The sequence below is a fragment of the Balaenoptera borealis genome, assembly GCF_965194805.1.
Source record: "Balaenoptera borealis genome assembly, chromosome: 14".
Taxonomy (NCBI): domain Eukaryota; kingdom Metazoa; phylum Chordata; class Mammalia; order Artiodactyla; family Balaenopteridae; genus Balaenoptera; species Balaenoptera borealis.
Genome location: NC_138875.1, coordinates 59,424,407 through 59,444,866, shown reverse-complemented (window position 1 = coordinate 59,444,866; position 20,460 = coordinate 59,424,407). Strand labels below are relative to the sequence as shown.

Sequence of the window (20,460 nt, the reverse complement as noted above, 5' to 3'; positions counted from 1 at the left end):
TTTAGATACCCTATTTTTAAGATAGCAAAAATATTTTTTGCTGGAAAAAAGCCCAGAAACTTTTAAAAACGAATTATTCAATGTGGAAAGTATCTCAGCTAAAAACTGCGCTAAATCATGTGTAGTAGCATTTTTTGTCCTCAGTTTCATGGTAGTTTTCACCTACTATTAATGAGGGAGTTTCCAGTAGATGAAAGTGGTCCTAAAATGCATTTAAGAAGGCCAAGTGGCCCAGTCTGTGAATAAAGGGGTTTAAAAAAGAAAAGAAACTGCTGGTGAGTGAGAAGGAATTTATTTCATGCTCGATGGAGTTTGGTGTCATGAAGTCTTTAGCTACTGGTTAAGTATAGGGGTGGAAAAATGATTCCATTGTGTGTCCCGAATGGGGGCAAAAGTACAAATCACAGTTAACACTAACTAAAGTAAATAATGTCTCTCAACAAAAATGTATAGTCGTCTAATATATTAAATGCACGGCCAAGTGATGGGAAATTGTGTCACATGTGCCTGCTGCAGACCTCATTCTGCCTTTGATTTTTATGTGTAAAGCCGAACTTTTGTTCTTGGCAGGTTCTTGATCCCAGTGCCCTTTCTGACCCTTTGATTTCCTATTTCTCCTCCTACCTGAAGCTCATGTTAGTTGCCCTTTATTGAAATATTTCAGTAGTCTTTGGAAAGATTCAGCAACCTGAGGAATTTTTTAAAATTCTTCTTCAAACATGCTTCCTCCAGTACAAATTTCCAACTTTCTTTCATATTCTAGCAGCTGTGGTCATATGCAACAAGGAATAATAATTATTCTAGAACTATGAAGTGAGAGTAAATGTAATAGGTAAGGAATAATTTTTAGTGAATATTTTTTTTCCAAATATGAGCTTATCTGAGAAGAAAGATTTAGTTTTAGTGAAAGGCAACCCTATAGATTTTAGAAATTAGTCAGTTCAAGGTGTTTCTACACAACCATGCTAATGAAGGGACTTATCTTTCTTTTTATTAAAAGTGTTTTTAGAATACCAACCAGGTAAGGAAGTGTGGAAGTGCTTTAAAACCTGTCTAGTGTAAGACCTACCTGATTCCTACCATCGAGATATTATTCACCAAAGTTATGTTATGTTGATGTTCACAAGGTTTAAACTTCTTTTTCTCAGTGACTCAGAGCACAGGCTCCTGAGTAGAGAGGCAGGTGCCCTCCTGACCCCCGCCCCCTTCACCCTCCGCCCTTGCAGGTCGGGGTGATGGGAGCCCCGGGCAGGAAGTGGGCTGTTCTCTTGATGTCCAGCAACTGGAGGGGGAGAAAAAAAGAGAAAGTGGGAACATTTTTTTAGTTAACTGGTAAAGGATTTGTTGATAGAGAAATGCATTGTTAAATTAGTTCCTGTGACCTTTTTTCTTCTCCTTGCTTGGCTAGTCTGTGAGAAGGGAAGGGGTAGAGTTGATTGCACTGCAAATCGAAATGCATAGACGTGATCCAGAGCCCGGAAAACACCACTGCAGCTATTTGGATGTAACACCACAGTTATTAAAATTAATATTTACCTCGGTACCAAACAGAATAAATATCAGCTCCTCCCCCCATGTAAGTACCACTCCCAAGAATTACATGTCGCTAGATCATTGCATAAAATGTAAGTGTCTAACTACTGGTTGAGAAAAATAATAATTTGGGGACCTGCATAATTAAATGTAAAGGTGCATCTATTTTTTCATAAAGCCTTTTTAATAAAGAAATCCCTTTAAAAGAATATGATAAAAATGACCAACTTTAAGTTAAAAACAAAAAAATATACAACATATTAAAACTTTATATGATGTAAGTCTGTGTTATGTTTCAAAATTAAGTGTAATGCTCTAGAATACAATATTCCATAATTATTTTCTATTGAGAGGCTGAGGGTCTATTGATTTGAGTAGGGCCATTCTCCTAGGATAGAACTGCTAATAGGTAGCTCTGTTTTATGTGGAAAGTCTTTGGAAGACTACCTAACAAGTTATTTTTTTTTCTATTTATATTCCTTTTTATTTTGACTGAAACATAAGTTATTTTTTTTAATAGATGCATGGTGAGTTTTTTTTTAATATAGCAACTCATAAAAATAACCATTTTTATTTTATAATTTAAATTATTAAAATATTTGTAATAGAAAAGGTTGGGAATTCCCTGGCAGTCCAGTGGTTAGGACTCCGCGTTCTCACTGCTGAGGGCCTGGGTTCAACTGCTGGTTGGGGAACTAAGATCCCACATCCCACAAGCCATGAGGCGTGGCCAAAGGAAAAAAAAAAAAGAAAAGGTCATTGAAAATATTAAGCAGTACCTAAAAAATAAAAATTAAATACATGAATTCCTTCTAGATTACTAAAATTATATTGTGCTTTTTCAAATTTCACTGGAAAAGAAATATTTTAGAAATAATATTGACTCTATGCTCTTTATAAAGAAAAGTTTATCTTCTGTGATCTTGAGTCAAGTTCTGGTAAATTAGAGGAAGCCCACTTAACTGAAACCCCTCCTCCTCACACTACCTGAGTTCACAACATCCATTCGTGAAGAAGCCCTCTTCTGTATCACTTGCCCCATCCTTTCTAGAACTTTATAGAATCTTCACTGCTATGATCCTCTTTACCAAGATAAAGTCAAATCTCTGAAGAACCTAATGGAGTTATTTTTCTCACAGTCATCCAAAGGTTGTTTTCTGAAGAGTTTGGATCAGCTGCTTAAAGATAAAAATCTCTGGAGACAAAGAGATTATACAAAGACAGAGATTCATACTGACTTGAAGAGAATTTTGAAAACTGGATCTTTGTGTTCTAATGTTTTCTTCGCCAAAGCAAACAGGCAGTAAAGAAAAGCAAAGAGAGAGAAATCCTAGATAATCATAGGAAAGACCTCGTAAGTACTAGCAGAGGCGCCTGGAACAAAGTGAACACAGGATGGATGTCCTAAGTGAAAGTTCCTTGAATTTCAGTGGCAAATACGGGTTTGGGGTCATTTGAACCTTGTCTTAAAACCTACTTTCCCAACATTTTATTATGAACATTTTCAATCAGAAAAGTGGAAAGAATTGTACAGTGAACATCTATGTTCCTACCTAGATTCGGCAACGAACATTTACCTACTCTCTTCCTCACCTGTCCGTCCATGTATCCATCTCTACCCTTCAATCCAGCTTAATTTTTTGATGCATTTCCAAGTGAGTTAAAGACCTAAGTATACTTTGCTCCTAAACTGTTCAACATTTGCATCAATATTTTTATGACTCTTTTTAAAAAAAAATTTTTTTTATGACTTTTTTTATTTTTTGAGGTCACATCAACCTATAGTGGAATACACAAATCTCCCCAAACCTTGTGCATTCTGTGATTTTTCACACCTGCGTGTGCCTGTGCAATGCAAACCTTTATCAGGTAGAGAATGGAGCCCAACCCCACAAAGTTCCCTCCAGTCCCTTCATGGTTAGTCCCCATCCTTTGCAACTGCTGTTCGGTTTTTCCTATAGATGAGCTTTGCTTGTCCTAGAATTTCATGTAAATGAAACTGACATATATACTGCTTTCCTATAGGGCTCCCTCCACTCAGCATGTGAACTTACCATCTTTTTATTTCTTTTTTTTTCTATTTATTATTTTATTTTTTAAAATTAATTTTTTTTTTTTGGCCACACCACACGGCTTGTGGGATCTCAGTTCCCCAACCAGGGATTGTACCCAGGCCACAGCAGTAAAAGTGCCAAGTCCTAACTACTAGGCCACCAGGGAACTCCCCTCTTTCTATTTTTTTTTTAATTGAAGTATAGTTGATTTACAATGTTTCAGGTGTAAAGTGATTCAGTTATATATATAAATATATTCTTTTTCAGATTCTTTTCCATTATAGGTTATTATACGATACTGAGTAGAGTTCCCTGTGCTATATACAGTAGGTCCTGGTTGTTTCTCTGTTTTATACACAGTAGTGTGTATCTGTTAATCCCAAATTCCTAATTCATCCCTCTCCCCTCCTTTCCCCTTTGGTAACTGTTAAGTTTGCCATCTCTTTCCGATTTGCTTGCAAAGTGAGATGAAGTGATCTGACCTTTTGGTTTCAAGTGGCAGAGCTGATCTGGTGCCTTTTGACTTTCAGGGCTGTTCCCTGCCATTCTCAACCTTGCCAGCAATGCCCACATCAGCACCAACGCGACCTGCGGGGAGAAGGGGCCGGAGACCTACTGCAAGCTGGTGGAGCACGTGCCCAGGAGGGCCATGCGCAACGCCCAGTGCCGGCTCTGCGACGGCAGCAGTGCCAACCCCAAAGGCAAGTGGCGCCCCCTTCGGGAGGACCCGTGGGAATGTACACCTTCCGAACCGACTACTGGAGGCTTGTGTTAGGGAGACGCAGACCTGCGTTCTCCTCGCCGCTGTTCATTTCCACTGATTTTACAGCTTAGAAGTTAAAAAACTTAAACCAGAAGCTGAGAGCGTTGCGTGTTTTTGTTTTCTTTCAACAGAACGCCATCCCATATCAAATGCCATCGATGGCACGAATAACTGGTGGCAGAGTCCCAGCATCCAAAACGGGAGAGAGTACCACTGGGTCACAATCACTCTGGACTTGAGACAGGTGGGTAAGGCCAGAGCCACTGCAGGATGCCTGTGGGTTGCTGGGTGGTAATCTCATGAGCTTCCGGAAAGTCCACTTGTTTCTTAATATGTTTACATTCTGGTCTCACTGTTTTTCCACCCGGTGGATTTAAGTTGAGACACAGAAGTTGGTACCGTTTCTTGTCACGTTTATCATGCCCGGGTATCCTTGGGGAGATGAGTGGAGTGTTTCCACGTGGTTTGATGTTCTTAGAAGCTATGTTGGGACGCTGATCATCCATCCGCCCAGGATGCCGTGCCAGGCGGTACCCAGGTGTCCACACACACTGCAGGTGGGGTCACAAAACACATGCATTTCCGGCCTTTTGAGCTTGTTATCTTGCTGTTTTCGCTATGCAGCTGTTGTAAAAGGGTTCTACGTAGAAAACAAAGCTTGTAAACAAAAGAGGATAGTCTTAAACCTGTGGACACTGCCTCACCCCTGTCACACTGTCTGCGAGGGCTGTACGTACCTAGGGTTGTCCATTACTGCTGTGAGCAAGCCTTCAGCACGAGCTGGGAAAGGCAGGGTTTAAAAATGGCTCAGACCCCACTTGCATCCCCTTGCTTTGCTTTAAGACCACATAGGAGAATGGAGAGAAATATGATATGGGCTCTGGCTGCTCCAAATATTTCTGGGGAAGGGAAGGAGAAGGAAAGAAATCTGAGTGGAAAGGATGAAAAAGAAAGGTGGCAGCTATTGTCAAATTTCTGATTTCAGTTCTCCAGAAAAGTGATGGCATAGCCTCCTTATTTATGTGCATTCCGTTTCTCTTGGGTTAGAACTCATCACTGTCGTGTGAAATATCCTTGAAAGAGACAACTAGTTGAAATGTGCACTGTAGGATTGAAATAGGAATTTTGGAGATCTCATGATGAAGAGTCATAATTCTTTGAATTAGTGATCATGAAAAAATATGCAGGATTTTAAGTAGAAAACAAGACAATACTGTGTCTGTTCATGTACAAGGAACTTTTGATCTCTAATCGTAACAGTAAATGAGGTAGTAAAATGTGAAGTTCAGGAGACATTTTTAAAGTTCAGGTTCATAGTATCAACATAAGTGAAATAATACTTCTGGGTGTTTCCAGCCACGAATCCTGAATTAATATGTCATGCCTTTGTATTTTCAAATCTGCCTGAAGGAAAAGAGAAAAAAGCCCCTTTTTGCCCTGGTTTTTGTTTTTGTTTCAGTGGTAAGATTGCTTCTGCAGGAAATGTTGGTTTTCTCATCATCTTTTCAATGTATTTTCCTTCTTTAAGGGAAAAACTACAACATTTTCATCATTACAAATGCGATACTACGTGAGTTTGGCCAAATTAACAGCTGGACATTTTACAAATAGACTTCAAATCCATGTTCAACTGTTGTTTATCTTGCAATTTGTCAATTTCGACTTCTCCTAACAGGAGATCTTTTTGCTGTAAGTTGGACTGAATCAGCTTGAGGAATTCGGGGGCCTCAGTTTTAGGTCTTTAAGGCATATTCAAACACCAGCATAGATACAGAGTTATAGGCTTCTAAGTACTTTCTAGTGTTTTTAGATAAGCTTCTAAATTGAGATTATTTAAAATAACAAAATACTCAGAATTTTCTTTACCTTTTACACAACGTAAAGTTTCTACTGTGCTTTCAGTTTAAAAAAAGTGCAATATGATTATCGCTGAGCAAACCTTTCTCAGATATATTTATTTATTGAGCCTTTTTATTGTGAAAATTTTTGAATATGTAGAAAACAGTATTATTGTGACACACACATACCCACCCCCGAGATTCAGGAATTTTTAAGCAGTTTGCCACATTTGTTTCATCTTGGGAACACTTTCCAAGTGAATTGCAGTCATGGTGACATTGGACCAATACAAGATTTTTTGTATCTTCAGAAAATAGGACATTTGTTCTGAATAGGCACCAGGCCATTAGCTAACAAAACTAACAGTAATTTCCTAGTAACTATTTCTCCATCCATATCCAATTGTCCCAATTTAGCCACCAATGTCTTTTATAGCTTTTATTTTTCTTTTTCAAACCAGGATCAGTAAGGAACACCATAGCATTTGATGCCTGTTATGTGCTTGTTAAATCTCTTCTAATCTAAATTGTCCTCTCTTACTTTTTTAAAAATGATATTCAATTTTTGAATAGATGAGGCCAGTTGTCTAGAATATCCCACATTCTGGATTTGTCTGGTGGTTTCATTGTGATTTTGTTAACATGTTCCTTTATGCCCTCTATTTCTTATTAACTAAACTCAGCTCTAAAGTCTTGATTACTTTCCAGTTAAATATTTTTGGCCAGAACCCACCGTTGGCAATCCTGGCTGCTCTGTTGCTACCAGAGCTGATTGTCCCATGAGGAGTGAGGCTATATTTGGGTCCTGCTTAGGTATTGACAGCCGGTTCGCTCCCTTCCTCCTCATCTCGTCCTTGTTTCCTGGGCCTCATTGACACTCAGCTCTAGAACGTGGTTATACCTTCTGATGACTTTTCTGTCGTCAAAAGTCTGCGTGTTTCCCTGTCAGGCCAACCATTCACCAGCTGCTAGTTAATTTCTAGATTGTACAGCCCATGAGGGCAGGGACCACATCTGTCTGCTTCCTCCTTTCTTCTTCCTCTTCCCTTTTCCTTCCCTGTTAACATTTATGGAGGCTTGACTTCACGCCCAGACATTGGCACAGGTGAGGCAGTGAGTGTGTAATTGCACTGTGAATCAGTGCTTTATTTTCACACTCCCCTCCTTTTTTTGATTCACAGCCTGATTAAAAGATGACCATCAACTAATAACCCATTGACTGCTTTGTTTCACTCCTATAAAAATGTAAACTCTGAAGTACAGGTCTCTAAAGTAAAATTAGGCAGACCTCAGTGTTATCAGAAATCAACAATTTCATGTTGTAAATGTGTTCATGTAACTTAATAAATATGTCAGCCCCTGAGGTTTTATGACCAGATCAGTCAGCTTCGTTCTGTTTTGGCAAATGCCAAAGACATTGATACCATTCTTTGTTCTCTAGTTGATGACAGCTGTAGAAATGATGGCATTTTAGCCTCTGTATATAATGTTTGGTTACCTGAAAGATAAACTAAAGAAAAGATAAAAAGTGGTGTTATCAGAAAGTCCATAAACGTTGTGTGGCTTGCAATAAGATTTAACTACGGAGTGTTTGCTTTAGTAACACGTTACAAGAGGAACGATTAGATTTATTTCTTTACTTCTTTAAAATAATGCCTGCTATTCATTTCTTGCATCGATTCACCATATTTTAGAATTTACGCTGATATCTAGCAGTGTCTTACTTAAAAAGAAAACAATCTGTGGGAATTGAATGAGTGCGGTAGTTTTGTTTTAAGAAAAAAGATAAAACTGACGCGTCACTTTAACAAATGTAAAACTAACATATACATGGGTGGTGTCCAGTCATAAACTATTGCTCACTGTTCAATGACTTAAGGGTTTATTATTTAGCATTATACCATGGACATGAGCCCAGGATCTCTTGTGATAACTTAAAATTTTAAAGAAATCATTCTGAGAGAGTGAGCATACACCTTTGATAGATCTTGAATTTTATGATTGTCAACATTCTTTTAGTTGTTAATTATATCAAACTGTATATATTCTATTAAATATATTAAAATGTATTCCTATGGTAGAGTTTCTCAACTTAAGAACTCAAGGATTTCCAGTTTGAGATACTCTAAGTTAAGACACTGGGCAGATAAAAAGATGTTCAACATCTTTCATCATCAGAGAAAAGAAAATCCACAATGAGATACCACTTTACACCCATTAACATGGCTATGATCGAAAAACAGAAAATAAAGGTTGGTGAGGGTGTGGAGAGATTGGAACCGTCGTACATTGCTGGTTGGGAATGTAAAATGGTGCGACACTATGGAAAACAGTATGGTGGCTTCTCAAAAAGTTAAACAGAATTTCCATATGATCCAGCAATTCCACTTCTAGCTATATCCCCAAAGGAATTGAAAGCAGGAATTCAAAATGATATTTGCACACCCATGTGTTATAGTAGCCTATTCACAGTAGCTGGAAGGTGGAAGGAGCCGAGTGTCCATCAACAGTGAATCGATAAACGAAATGTGGTCTGTACATAGAATGGATTATTTTGCCTTAAAAAGGAAGCAAATTGTGATGTATGAACAACGTGGATGAACCTTGAAAATGTGTTAAGTGAAATGAGCCAGACACAAAAGGACAAATACTGTATGATTTCACTTACATGCAGTCCGTAGAATAGTCATATCTATGGAGGCAGAAAGTGCCAGGTGCTGAGCAGAGGGGGATGGGGAGTGAGTGTTAATGGGTGCAGAGTTTCAGTTTGGGAAGATGATGAGATCCTGGAAACGGATGGCGGTGATGGTTGCACAACAATGTGAATGTACCTAATGCCACTGAATTGTGCACTTAAAATGGCTGGAATGGTCATTTTAATGTTATATGTATTTTACCACAGTTAAAAAATGTTAAAATACTGTGAAATGCATGCTGTTTTCTATCAGCCAGGGTCCAATCAGGAAAACAGAAACCACAGCAGTTATTTAAAGGGACATGTCTAGTAGGAGGAACTGGTTAATCGGCGTGAGAGGACTGGGAAAGAGAGTGCCTGGCTAACTCAGAGTTAACCCCTGAGGAGGAACTGAGGGAGGCGATGGGGGTTACTCACAGCTAGAGGCTTGCAGGAGAGTACCCCACCTCTGAGCCACGGTGAGGAGGCTCATCTGGGGAGTTCCGGAAAGCCAAAGACTGGGGCCAACTGCTGCTGGGCGAAGGACACTGACCGGAACAGCAAGTAGACAGAGGGGAAAAATCCTACCTCCCTCCTCCAGCCTCCCTGCCTCCCTCCTCCAGCCTCCCTGCCTCCCTCCTGCAGCCTCCCTGCCTCCAGCCTCCCAGTCCCCCTCCTGCAGCCTCCTTGCCTCCAGCCTCCCAGTCTCCCTCCTCCAGCCTCCCTGCCTCCCTCCTGCAGCCTCCCTGCCTCCAGCCTCCCAGTCTCTCTCCTCCAGCCTCCCTGCCTCCCTCCTCCAGCCTCCCTGCCTCCCTCCTCCAGCCTCCCTGCCTCCAACCTCGCAGTCTCCCTCCTCCAGCCTCCCTGCCTCCCTCCTCTGGCCTCCCTGCCTCCCACTAGTGCCTTCAAACCCCAAGAAGCAGAGTACAGCAGGTGGATTTGCAGTCACTTGGCAACCGGCAGTAATACTGTCATCTCAGTAGGTGATCACTGTGCCAGGGCAGTGACATGAACACAGATCGGCAGCCTTGAAATCCTGGGTCAGAATTTTGTTATACAGTGGTCAGCCAGATTCTGAATATGCTTTTATAAGTTTTTAGATTAACTTCGGAATGAAAATGCAAAATTCATAATCCTCATGGCGAAATCATGGACTGCCTACTAGTACGTGGACAGACTAGGTGTCCTGGGATCTCAGCTGAGAGGCTGCCTTAGGTGACACTGTGACTTTAAGGACAGTGGTGGGGGAAGTGGAAGCAGTTCTGTTTATTTCTGTATGTATTTATTTATTATTCCTTTTTGGTCGTGTGGCATCGTGGTGGAGATGTGTCAAGGGTGGTTGGGTGCTATGCTTTCGGACAACTTACAAAGTAAAATGCAACACTTACTCTATATAAAATGGATAAACAACAAGGACCTACTGTGTAGCGCAGGAAACTATATTCAATGTCTTGTAATAACTTAATGGAAAAGAATCTGAAAAAGAATATACATATAAAACTGAACCACGTTGCTCTATACCTGAAACTGATACAACATTGTAAATCAACTATACTTCCATTTAAAAAAAAAGAATGAAGGAGGGTTCCTGGTTGAGTACCTGACAAATTCCTTATAAAAAATATGAGTTTCCTTTCCCTTGACACACTGGTAGTCCACAAATGACTTAGGAGTCCTAAAAATCTTCAGGTATCACATGGGAAACATTAAGCAAGATACAGTCTAATTAGAGTTAGCTAATAGGTTTAGCTAAGAAGTGCAATTATGCAGATTTCCAGAAAATAAACTCATAGGTCAATAATTCTTGTTTTTTTCTTAATTAGGGAAGTAATATAGGCTCACTGTAGGAAAATTGGAAGGTACAGATAAGTGTAAAGAGACAGAAAAACCTGTCATCCCTTCACTCTGACACGACCACCAGTAACATCAGTGTACTTGCTTTTAGACTTCTGCATGCATGTCTATGTATTTAAATTAATAATGCAGTCATAGGGCTGCCGTTTATTCCATACTCCTGCAGGCCAGGCTTTCTGCGGAACCCTTGCTCTGGACTAGCTCATGGAACCCTCGTAATCACACTATGAGTTTGGTTCTGCGTTATCTCCTTTTGACAAATGGCAGAACTGAGCCTTAGTTGAAGTAATTCAAGGGTAGAACTCATCCCTGTCTGCATTCTTGAACGATATCATCCTTCCGGCTGAGGTTTGTGACAAATATGTTTGTGTCCTGATGTTTTATTTAACTTTATAGCATGATCATTTCCCAATATAACTAAAATCATTATTAATAATTTTAAATCTGCGTTAACATCCTACTCTATGGCTTACCCATGATTTGCATAATAGCTCCCACGCCTGACATGTTGGTTGCTTTTCTGTTATGGGTAATAACTTGAGGTTTCAGTGAGAAAGGATTGCATGCCAGTGAAGGAGTGCAGTGCATACAAATCATTTTCAAGGCTCATATGGCAAGTTTCTGGTTAGTTTTGAGTATCCCTTTCAAAAGAAATGTTCATTGCCTGTTGTGTATAGGAATCTATACATATATTCATATATATCGTGTATATGTATAGGAATCTATATATAATATATAGAATTTAGTATTATAGTATATAGAATATATACAGTATGTTATCTACGTAGCATATAGAATCTACATATGTATAGGAACACTCAACCTATATATTGTGTATTCATATACTATGCATATGTGTGTCTGTATACATATATATAGGTATCTATATAGGTATAGGTTATAGACTCTACGGCATTTTTTTCTCATCCATATTACTTCATCTCCAACAATCCTGGAGAGGAGATGGCCCCCTCTTTGCAGGTGAGGAAGTGGCAGCGCAGAGTGGTCCACTGGCTTGCCCAGTGTCACATGGCTGTACCTGCTGCAACTGGGGCTGGACACCACGACTTCTGGTTCCTTCCACATCACCCACACAGTCTCACCTCATTTGTTCCTGGTCTCCCATCATTGTTTCTCTTTCTGTTACGATTTCCTGGGTAGGCTGGCAGGAGCTCTGACAATTTCCTCCTGATTTGGGAGTGTCTGGGTTCTTCCTAAACCCCTGTTTTCTTTGTCACTCAGCGGGGTCCTCTCCCCTGGGAATGGGGCAGAGTATCAACGCTTCTCTCATGGTAAATCTGGGTGCTCTCTAACATGTGATTTTTGGCCAAGAAGCAGCAAAATGAATCAATGTTTAGTAATCTCCTTTCAAAATGTTTAAACCTGGGCAAAATGTTCACTGGGAGTGGTCAGATTTGTGAGTAAAAATGTGTAATGTCCCCTTAGAAGACAAAGTGTGTTTCGTAAAAAAGGAAACATTTCCTATGGCATTGAAAATAAAGGCTGCTTTTTTGAAGCAGTGCTTTATACTCTGTGTAGGTTTAATTAGGAAGTAACACTTTGTTGTGGGCACATAATCACAGAAGGGCCTTTGTTTTATGCAAACCTTTAGACAAGAGCTGCTTGTTTACTGGGTTTTATAAAACCTCATTAATCTGGATGTCTGCTGTTGTTTTTTTTCCCCAAAAAATGTCTGAAAAATTGGCCAGAGCTGGATTGAGGTTTATTATTGTATCGTCCAAATGTAAAGTGTTTGCTAAGCACATTGGCACGGTAAATAAAAAAAGAACAGGCAAATTTCACATTCTTAAGGCAGAAAATCTTGAAAGACTTTTAGAACAAGAGTTGCATGTAAATTGGAGCTTCTCATTACAAATGAGTCTTGGGTGTTTGTTAAAAGAGTTCAGGCAGAAATTGTTCCTGGAAACCCTGGTAGAAATGACCATGACTGTGTACTTGTATTTATTCAAAATGATTTTATTTCAATTTTATATTACTTCATACTGGGCTCAACCAATTTCAGATTTTTCTTGAATTTGTTTGGCAAAATGAATAGGTTGGAAGAAATCAAGCCCTTCATTATGATTTGGAAGTAAGCCACACGAAATTCTTCTCCTTCATTTTTATCTGTTCCGTCCTATTCTCCATGAAGCTGCTTGTCTCAGAGATATTTCTGTCTTTTGTTTTCACATTTTTACTATCTCATTTTGTTTTCTCCTACACAGTGGCTTTTCCAATTATCTACTGCTTTGTAAGAGACCACTGCCAAACTTTAGGGCTTAAAGCAACATTCATCTTATATCTTTCTGGGTTTGTTTCTGGGGGTCAACGTTTCAGGAAGGGCTTGACTGTGAGTGGTTGTATCTCAGGCTGCAGTCCTTGGGGTGGAGCTGCTGGGGAGGGGGTGCTGGGCAGCTGGGAAGGGGTCTGGGCAGCTGGGGAGGGGGTCTAAGCAGCTGGGAAGGGAGTCTGGGCAGCTGGGGGAGGGGGTCTGGGCAGCTGGGGAGGGGGTCTGGGCAGCTGGGGGAGGGGGCGCTGGGGCAGCTGAGGGCTGGCCAAGGCCCTCCCTTCATGTGGTCTCAGGGCTTATCTGTGTGGACTCTCCTTGTGGACTAGGGGCTTCCTCACAGCATGGCAGCCCTGAGGCAGCATTGCAAATAGGGCAGTTCATGGCTCCAGCACAAGTGTTCCAGAGAAAGAGGCAGAAGTTGCATCCCTTTAAGACCTGGCCTCAGTGTCACACAGCATCTTCCTCTGTGCTCTTTGGACCTCCCAGTCTCTGAAGTGGGCAAAGATTCAAGTGGAGAAAACATGAGGCAACTGCAGCCTGCCACGGGAAGAGGGGTAAAGACTTTGAGACGTGTCTGAACCCCCCACTGCCTCCTCACTTCTGAAAAGAGGCTTCTCTCTGCTGGTCTCCCATAGCTTACCTTTTAGGGGCTATACCTTTATCTTTAGGTGATGTGAGGAGCTATAGGACCAAGTGGCAATACAGATATTATACCTTAAATTGTTCAATGTTAATGACTAGTGAGCTGAATACATGAAAATAATTGAGGCCATATGTGGAGCTTCCTTTCCTGGCAAGATTTATTTTTAAGCTTTATCCTTTGTCTGTCATGAACGGTGGTCTGCCAAACAGTAAAGCATAACCATTTTTCCAGTTAGCACAACTTAGTTTACCAAACCTTCCCCCTTTTTTCTTTTTCTGTTTTAAATGGCAGAGTGTTGGCCGTACTGTTACAGTGTTGCTTGCTCTACAGGGCTTCTTAGATCGGCCTTGGGAGGGTTCTGGGAAATGAGTGAAGAGAGTTTTGCAGGACTCTGTCAAAATATACTTTTCATATCTCCAACTGTTTTGGCTTCAAAATAAAGCGTTTTGTATATTTATGGAAAGAAAGGGAGGTCTGTTCTGGAATTATTTCTTCCTGTTATAGTAAAGCTAAAAAAAAAAGATGTTTTAGTTTCTGAAAAAATTTTTCTTTGAAAAATACGTTTTGGAATCCATTCTAGTGTTTGCTTTTTTTTTTTTTTCTGCGTTTTACTTAGCAGTGTATTCAAATTGGAACATCTAACATCTTCATCTTTAAAAAGAAAGCTGTAACGAAGTAAAAAAACAAAGTAGCTCCTGAATACCTCTGCTAGCCCTCAAAATAACTCATGTGCTTTTTATGTCTTCAGTGGAACTTTTCTCTATATAGAACTTCCTTTATTCTGATACAGAAGCAGAACTTTTTTAACATAAGAAAAGAATTGTTAAAAAAAACTCCCTTGTGATCCTAACACCCAGGAATTATCTTCTGATCCATTCCAGCATACCTGAGAGCGTTGTCTATATTTAATGATTCGTAACATCCAGGGAAAGTATTCAACAAGCCGTAGGTTCCATGTAAATGTTGGTATCATCACTGTACTTAAATTGTTGCTTAAGGCTGACCGTGGTCCTCAGGGGCTTCTGGGCTAGCTGGGGAAAGAGGCAGGTAAGCGGATCCCTTCTGCTGCCTGATATGGGGGTCAGGGGAGCTGAGCAGGCCTGGGACACACATAGGAAGGGCAGCTCAGAGCATCAGAGAAACAACCCGAACGTAGGACCAGGTGGAGGAAAGGAGCTGGGAGTGAGGAAAGGTGCCTGGGAGAGAGCAGCACAGGAAAGGCCTGTTTGTGGAGCTAAAATAGTGCATCCAATGCGATCATAACAGTTGTCTTTCATTTTTTCTTTCTATTGAGATACAATTTACATGCAGTGATGTGCAAACATCTTAAGGGTATAGTTGGATGAACTTTGACAAATACAGACACATGTATAAGCCTCACCGCTATCAAGATGCAGAGCATTTCCATCACCCAGAATGTTCCCCTGTGTCCATCCCGTTCAGTTCTCCACCAGCTCCCCTCCCCGTCACCCGCTGGCCAGAGGAACCACTGTTCTGAATACTTTTTCACTTAGATTGGCTTTGCCTGTTATATAACGTCATATAAATGCAATCGCACAGCCTGTTTTTCTTGTGTCTGGCTTCTTTCTCTTGGCATTATGTCTGCGAGATTCCCCCATTGTTGCTTTTAGTGGTTTGTTCCTTTTATTTCTGAGCAATATTTCACTCCGTGAATATACCAAACTTTGTTTATCCATCCTCTTGTTAGGGTGTTAGGGTTATTATAATTTCTTCTATCAGTGCCTATTTTATTTTATTCTGTTTTATTCATCTATTTAGATATAATTGAAAATAACGTTGTGTAGGTTTGAGGTACAAAACACGTTGGTTTGATAGGTTTATATATTGCAATATGCTTACTACAGCAGTGTTAGTTAACACCTTTATCACATCACATAATTATCATTTCTTTTTCTGTATTGAAAACAATTCCAACTCTGACGTTTATAATCCAGTATTGTTGACTATAATCACAATATTGTGCATTAGATCTCCAGAACTTTTTAGTCTACTAGTTGCTACAGTTTTGTCTATTGTAAATAAAGCTGCAGTGAACATTCTATAAAAGTCTTTCTGGACATATGTTTTTATTTCTCAAGGAGTGAAATTGCTTGGCCAAAGGACGTGTGCACATTTAACTTTGTGAGACATTGACACACCAGCCTAGAAAGTGGCTTCAGTAGAAAACCCTTCTGTCCAGTTTCTAGTTGTTTATTGCCAGAGGGCCAGGCAGTACCAATTTCTTCTTCATGGCTGGCATCTAAATTTCTGCAATAATTTTTAAAGGCAGAATAATGTGTCATCATCTGGTTATACAGAGATTTGTTTAACCTGCTCACATTGTTGAACATTTAAGGTGATTGTAATTTTATAAATTACACTGCAACAAACATCTGAATAGTTTTGCGGCTGCAGTGCTGATTATGTTTTAGCGCAGATTCCAGGAAATGGGATTTCTGGGTCAAAGAGCTTAAACAGGATCGCGAGAGGCCGCCTCGGGGGCATAAGGCCCTGGCCGCAACGTGGGCTGGGTGCCAGCCCCGCGCGCGGGAGGGGCGCCCCACAGGAAGCAGGGCATCAGGTTATTCTACATGAGTGGAGAAGGTAGTTGTTGCAAATAGAAGAGACACAACGTTTTTTTAGGATGTCTGAAGATGAAGAAAAAGTGAAATTACACCGTCTTGAAGCAGCTCTTCAGAAATTTACTAAGATAGTAATCCCAACAGACCTGGAGAGGTTAAGAAAGCACCAGCTAAATATTGAGAAGTATCAGAGGCGCAGAATCTGGGACAAGTTGCATGAAGAGCATATCAATGCAGGACGTACAGTTCAGCAACTCCACTCCAGTATCCGAGAAATGTAGAAGCTTTGTTTGAAAGTCCAAAGGGATGACCTAGGACTTCTGAAGAGAATGATAGAGCCTGTGAAAGAAGAAGCATCAGCACCCCACAGCAGAATTTCTTCAACTCCATCTAGAATCTGTAGAAGAACTTAAGAAACAATTTAATGATGAAGAAACCTTATTACAGCCTTCTTTGACCAGATCCATGACTGTTGGTGGAACATTTCACGCTACTGAAGATGAAGCTGATTCTCAGAGTATGACTCAGATATATGTGTTGCCTGAAATTCCTCGAGATCAAAATGCTGCAGAATCATGGGAAACCTTAGAAGCGGACTTAATTGAACTTAGCCAACTGGTCACTGATTTCTCTCTCCTAGTGAATTCTCAGCAGGAGAAGATTGACAGCGTTGAAGACCATGTCAACAGTGCTGCTGTGAGTGTTGAAGAGGGAACCAAAAACTTGGGGAAAGCTGCAAAATACAAGCTGGCAGCTCTGCCTGTGGCAGGTGCCCTCATCGGAGGAGTGGTGGGGGCCCGACTGGCCTCCTTGCAGGCTTCAAAGTGGCAGGAATTGCAGCTGCACTTGGTGGTGGGGTGGTGGGCTTCACAGGTGGAAAATTGTTACAAAGAAAGAAACAGAAAATGATGGAGAAGCTCACTTCCAGCTGTCCAAATCTTCCCAGCCAAACTGACAAAAAATGCAGTTAAAAACCAAACTTCAGTATTATTGGTGCCAACATGTCTATCCTTTGCTGCTGTTGGACACTCGTCAGCTTTTGGAACATGATTATATCAAAATAGTGGCTATTGATGCTCAAGTGGGATTGAACCATGGTAAGTGGATATATTTTGTTGTTTGCTGGGGTGTTAATGGGGATGTTAGAGACTGAGGAGCCTGGACTGAGGGTGTACGGTGTTTGTCAGGTAAAGTTTAAGGACTGCCAGGGAGCAGACTTTTTACCTGGAAATGTGAAAACCCAACCCATAACTTTGATAAGGACTTGTGATGTGTGAACATGTTGGGTTACGGAAGGACAGTTTTCAGAATAGTTTCTTCCATAACTCTGACATGGAGACTCCAAGGCTAAGCATATTGTAAATATGCTTCTTTATCTCCTAAATATAGATTATTTAGGCATTTTAGCAGAGAAAAGAATGGAAGTTCAGTAGCTTTTTGTATCAAATAGGGAAATCAGGATCTAGCAAGGGGCACAATTGAATTGCATAATGGAGTCCATTTGGTGAACCCTATTGCAATTTGGTCTAACAATAGTTTCAAGTGAAGGAAACAAACAGTGTAAGAAAATGGAAAGAAAGGCCTGACTTCTCTTTCAGATATCTTAATTTGTTACACTGGCTTCTTCTCCGAACTCTTTTTTCTGCCTTTCTGTAAATAAAGAACACAGAGTCTCAAGTGGTAGACTTATAAAGCCAGTCATTAAGCTTGCTCTGTCAGCCTGTCTCTTTTTTTTTTTTGAATTTTTGAATTTTTTTTAATTTATTTTTTTATACAGCTCCAACCAAAAGACACAGGCTCACTGAATGGATACAAAAACAAGACCCATATATATGCTGTCTACAAGAGACCCACTTCAGACCTAGGGACACATACAGACTGAAAGTGGGGGGATGGAAAAAGATATTCTATGCAAATGGAAATCAAAAGAAAGCTGGAGTGCCAATACTCATATCAGATAAAATAGACTTTAAAATAAAGAATGTTACAAGAGACAAGGAAGGACGCTACATAATGATCAAGGGATCAATCCAAGAAGAAGATATAACAATTATAAATATATATGTACCCAACATAGCAGCACCTCAATACATAAGGCAGCTGCTAACAGCTATAAAAGAGGAAATCAACAGTAACACAATAATAGTGGGGGACTTTAACAGCCTGTCTCTTAACACCTCAAATATCTAGTCCCCTCTGCCTTCCCGCCCTTGTAATTTTGAAAAGTTCTTTGACTTATGGGGTGAATTCTACCCATGTGTAATGCAGACTTTTCTCATAATCTGTTTTGTTTTTTTTGTTTGTTTTTTGTTGTTGTTTTTTTGGGTTTTTTTTGGTATTGGCTGCCATCTCTGTTCATCCTCTATTGTAACCTCTAGGTAAAAAAGAAAGTGAGAGAAAGAGAGGTGTCGATCTCCAAATACTTTCAACGTTGTTAGAGTTTGAGCTAAAAAATAAGCAAGGGGGGAACACCAGATCATTTCTTGGGGCATCTTACAATTTCAGGGAGCTCATGTACTTGCTGTGCAGGGAGTGTTTGACCCTAAGGCTCTTCAGCTGGCAGTTGGAGGAGCTAAGAACTAGCTTTCTACCTCACTTCTGTTACTACCATCCTTTTCCCCAGGCTTTGCTGTCTCCTGTGATTTCTTTCACCTTGCACAGCTGCTGTTTCTCCCCAAGAATGGCACTCATGCTTGCCTTTTCTCACATTCAAGGTTGATGATGGACACAGCCTGATGCCAAGACTCAGTCCTGGTGGAGGATTTGTGGTGCTAATCTCAACACTTGACATTGACAGCAAGCATGGCTCAGCCCAACCCAATGTCTATCTCAAATAGCAGAAAAGTTTTAAACTTAGGAAAAAAGAACTTAAGATTATGGGCAGACTTATCCTGTACTCTCAACTCATTTGAAATAAGAAGGAACCACCTTTTGCCTTATTCTTTATTCTTTTCTGAGGACAGAGGAAAGGGCACCTACACCACAGAAGGTGTGAACTCTCTGCTCAGGAGCCAAATGGATTCATCAGGTTGTTGAATGGTTTATCACTTCTCTCTTGCTGAGTTTACTCTTAATAACTTTTATTGATTGCTACCTTTTACTTCTATGTCTAATCTAAAGAGACCTTTCTCTTTCATACTTTTTGCTTCTCACCAATGAATTCCAATGAAGCAACACACCATTTCTTATTGTTCTTAAATAACTGGAAAACATCAAGTATTGCAACCTGCTGACTCATATCTTTAATATAATACCAAGAAGGAAGTACTCTGAGTGTCAGATTCTGATCCACTATTTGATATTGGATACCTGTAAGGTTGGGATAAGTACTTTTGAACTCCATCTTTTTATATTTTCAGATCCTTGCTGTCCCTTTAACACAGGGCATTCAAACCAGAATGAGAATCAGAATTGCCCAGGGTGCTAATTTGAAACAAGATTCCTAAATTTCAGTCCCATAGGTTCTAATAATAGCCAATCTGGCCTGGTCAGCTAAAATTATAAATTTAAGATACAGTTATATCAAGATTCAGCTGTATCATTGAATTCTGTAATTTCTAGTATGCTACCCTTCAGCCAACCTAAAATTCCTATTCTACTAAGCTAAAATTGGCTAGCTCACCATCTTAACAGCACTAGGGACTCATTCTACTGTCAGGCTGGTTTTACATCAAGACCTGAAGGAGAAAAGAGGCCTGTTATTGACCTTCACATTTTGTTTTGGGAGCTCTCCTTTTTACTGAGCCAGTGTGGGACATCACTGTATGTGCTCATATAGGCCTTTGATTTTTACTACTCATCAGGATGGGAATATTACTCTAACAGTCTTCATGCTGAGGCAAGTTGCAATCCTTTTTAAAAGTTTTATAATTTAAAATTATTTAGAAATTGTATCTAATTTCCCCATAATAGAACCTAATAGCCAACTTTTTGTAGAAATTTCTAGATGTGTTTAATCAACTATACATGATATACCTATAAACTATAAAGAAGTATAAATTAGTATATTAGAAGTATAAATTATTTAGAAGTATTTAGAAGTATAAATTAGTCAATATAACACAGAAACCAATCTTAAAATTGAATTTAATGCCCTACAGTACCAGATTAAATTTATCTTCTCTATGATTCATGTCTTATTTTTACTGCAACAAGTTAGAAGGTAAGGAACACTTTAAGTTCTTAAAATTTACAGAGTCTCATTTGGATAAAGGCAGCACTGCTAAAGC

At 39.9% G+C, this 20,460-nt stretch overlaps 1 protein-coding gene and 1 pseudogene across 2 annotated transcripts in view; both read left to right on the top strand.

Annotated features, from left to right (window-relative positions):
- The window catches only part of LAMA1 (laminin subunit alpha 1), a 152,606-nt gene that overhangs the window by 20,944 nt on the left and 111,202 nt on the right, over positions 1-20,460 (top strand). The window contains exons 2-3 of the mRNA XM_082353446.1: positions 4,118-4,288; positions 4,482-4,594. Of these exons, the coding sequence (XP_082209572.1) occupies positions 4,118-4,288; positions 4,482-4,594 (284 nt within the window). The remainder of the gene's footprint in view (positions 1-4,117; positions 4,289-4,481; positions 4,595-20,460) is intronic.
- On the top strand, positions 14,574-19,559 carry LOC309610544 (syntaxin-17 pseudogene; annotated as a pseudogene). The gene has a single exon. The product of its transcript is annotated as a syntaxin-17 pseudogene (transcript).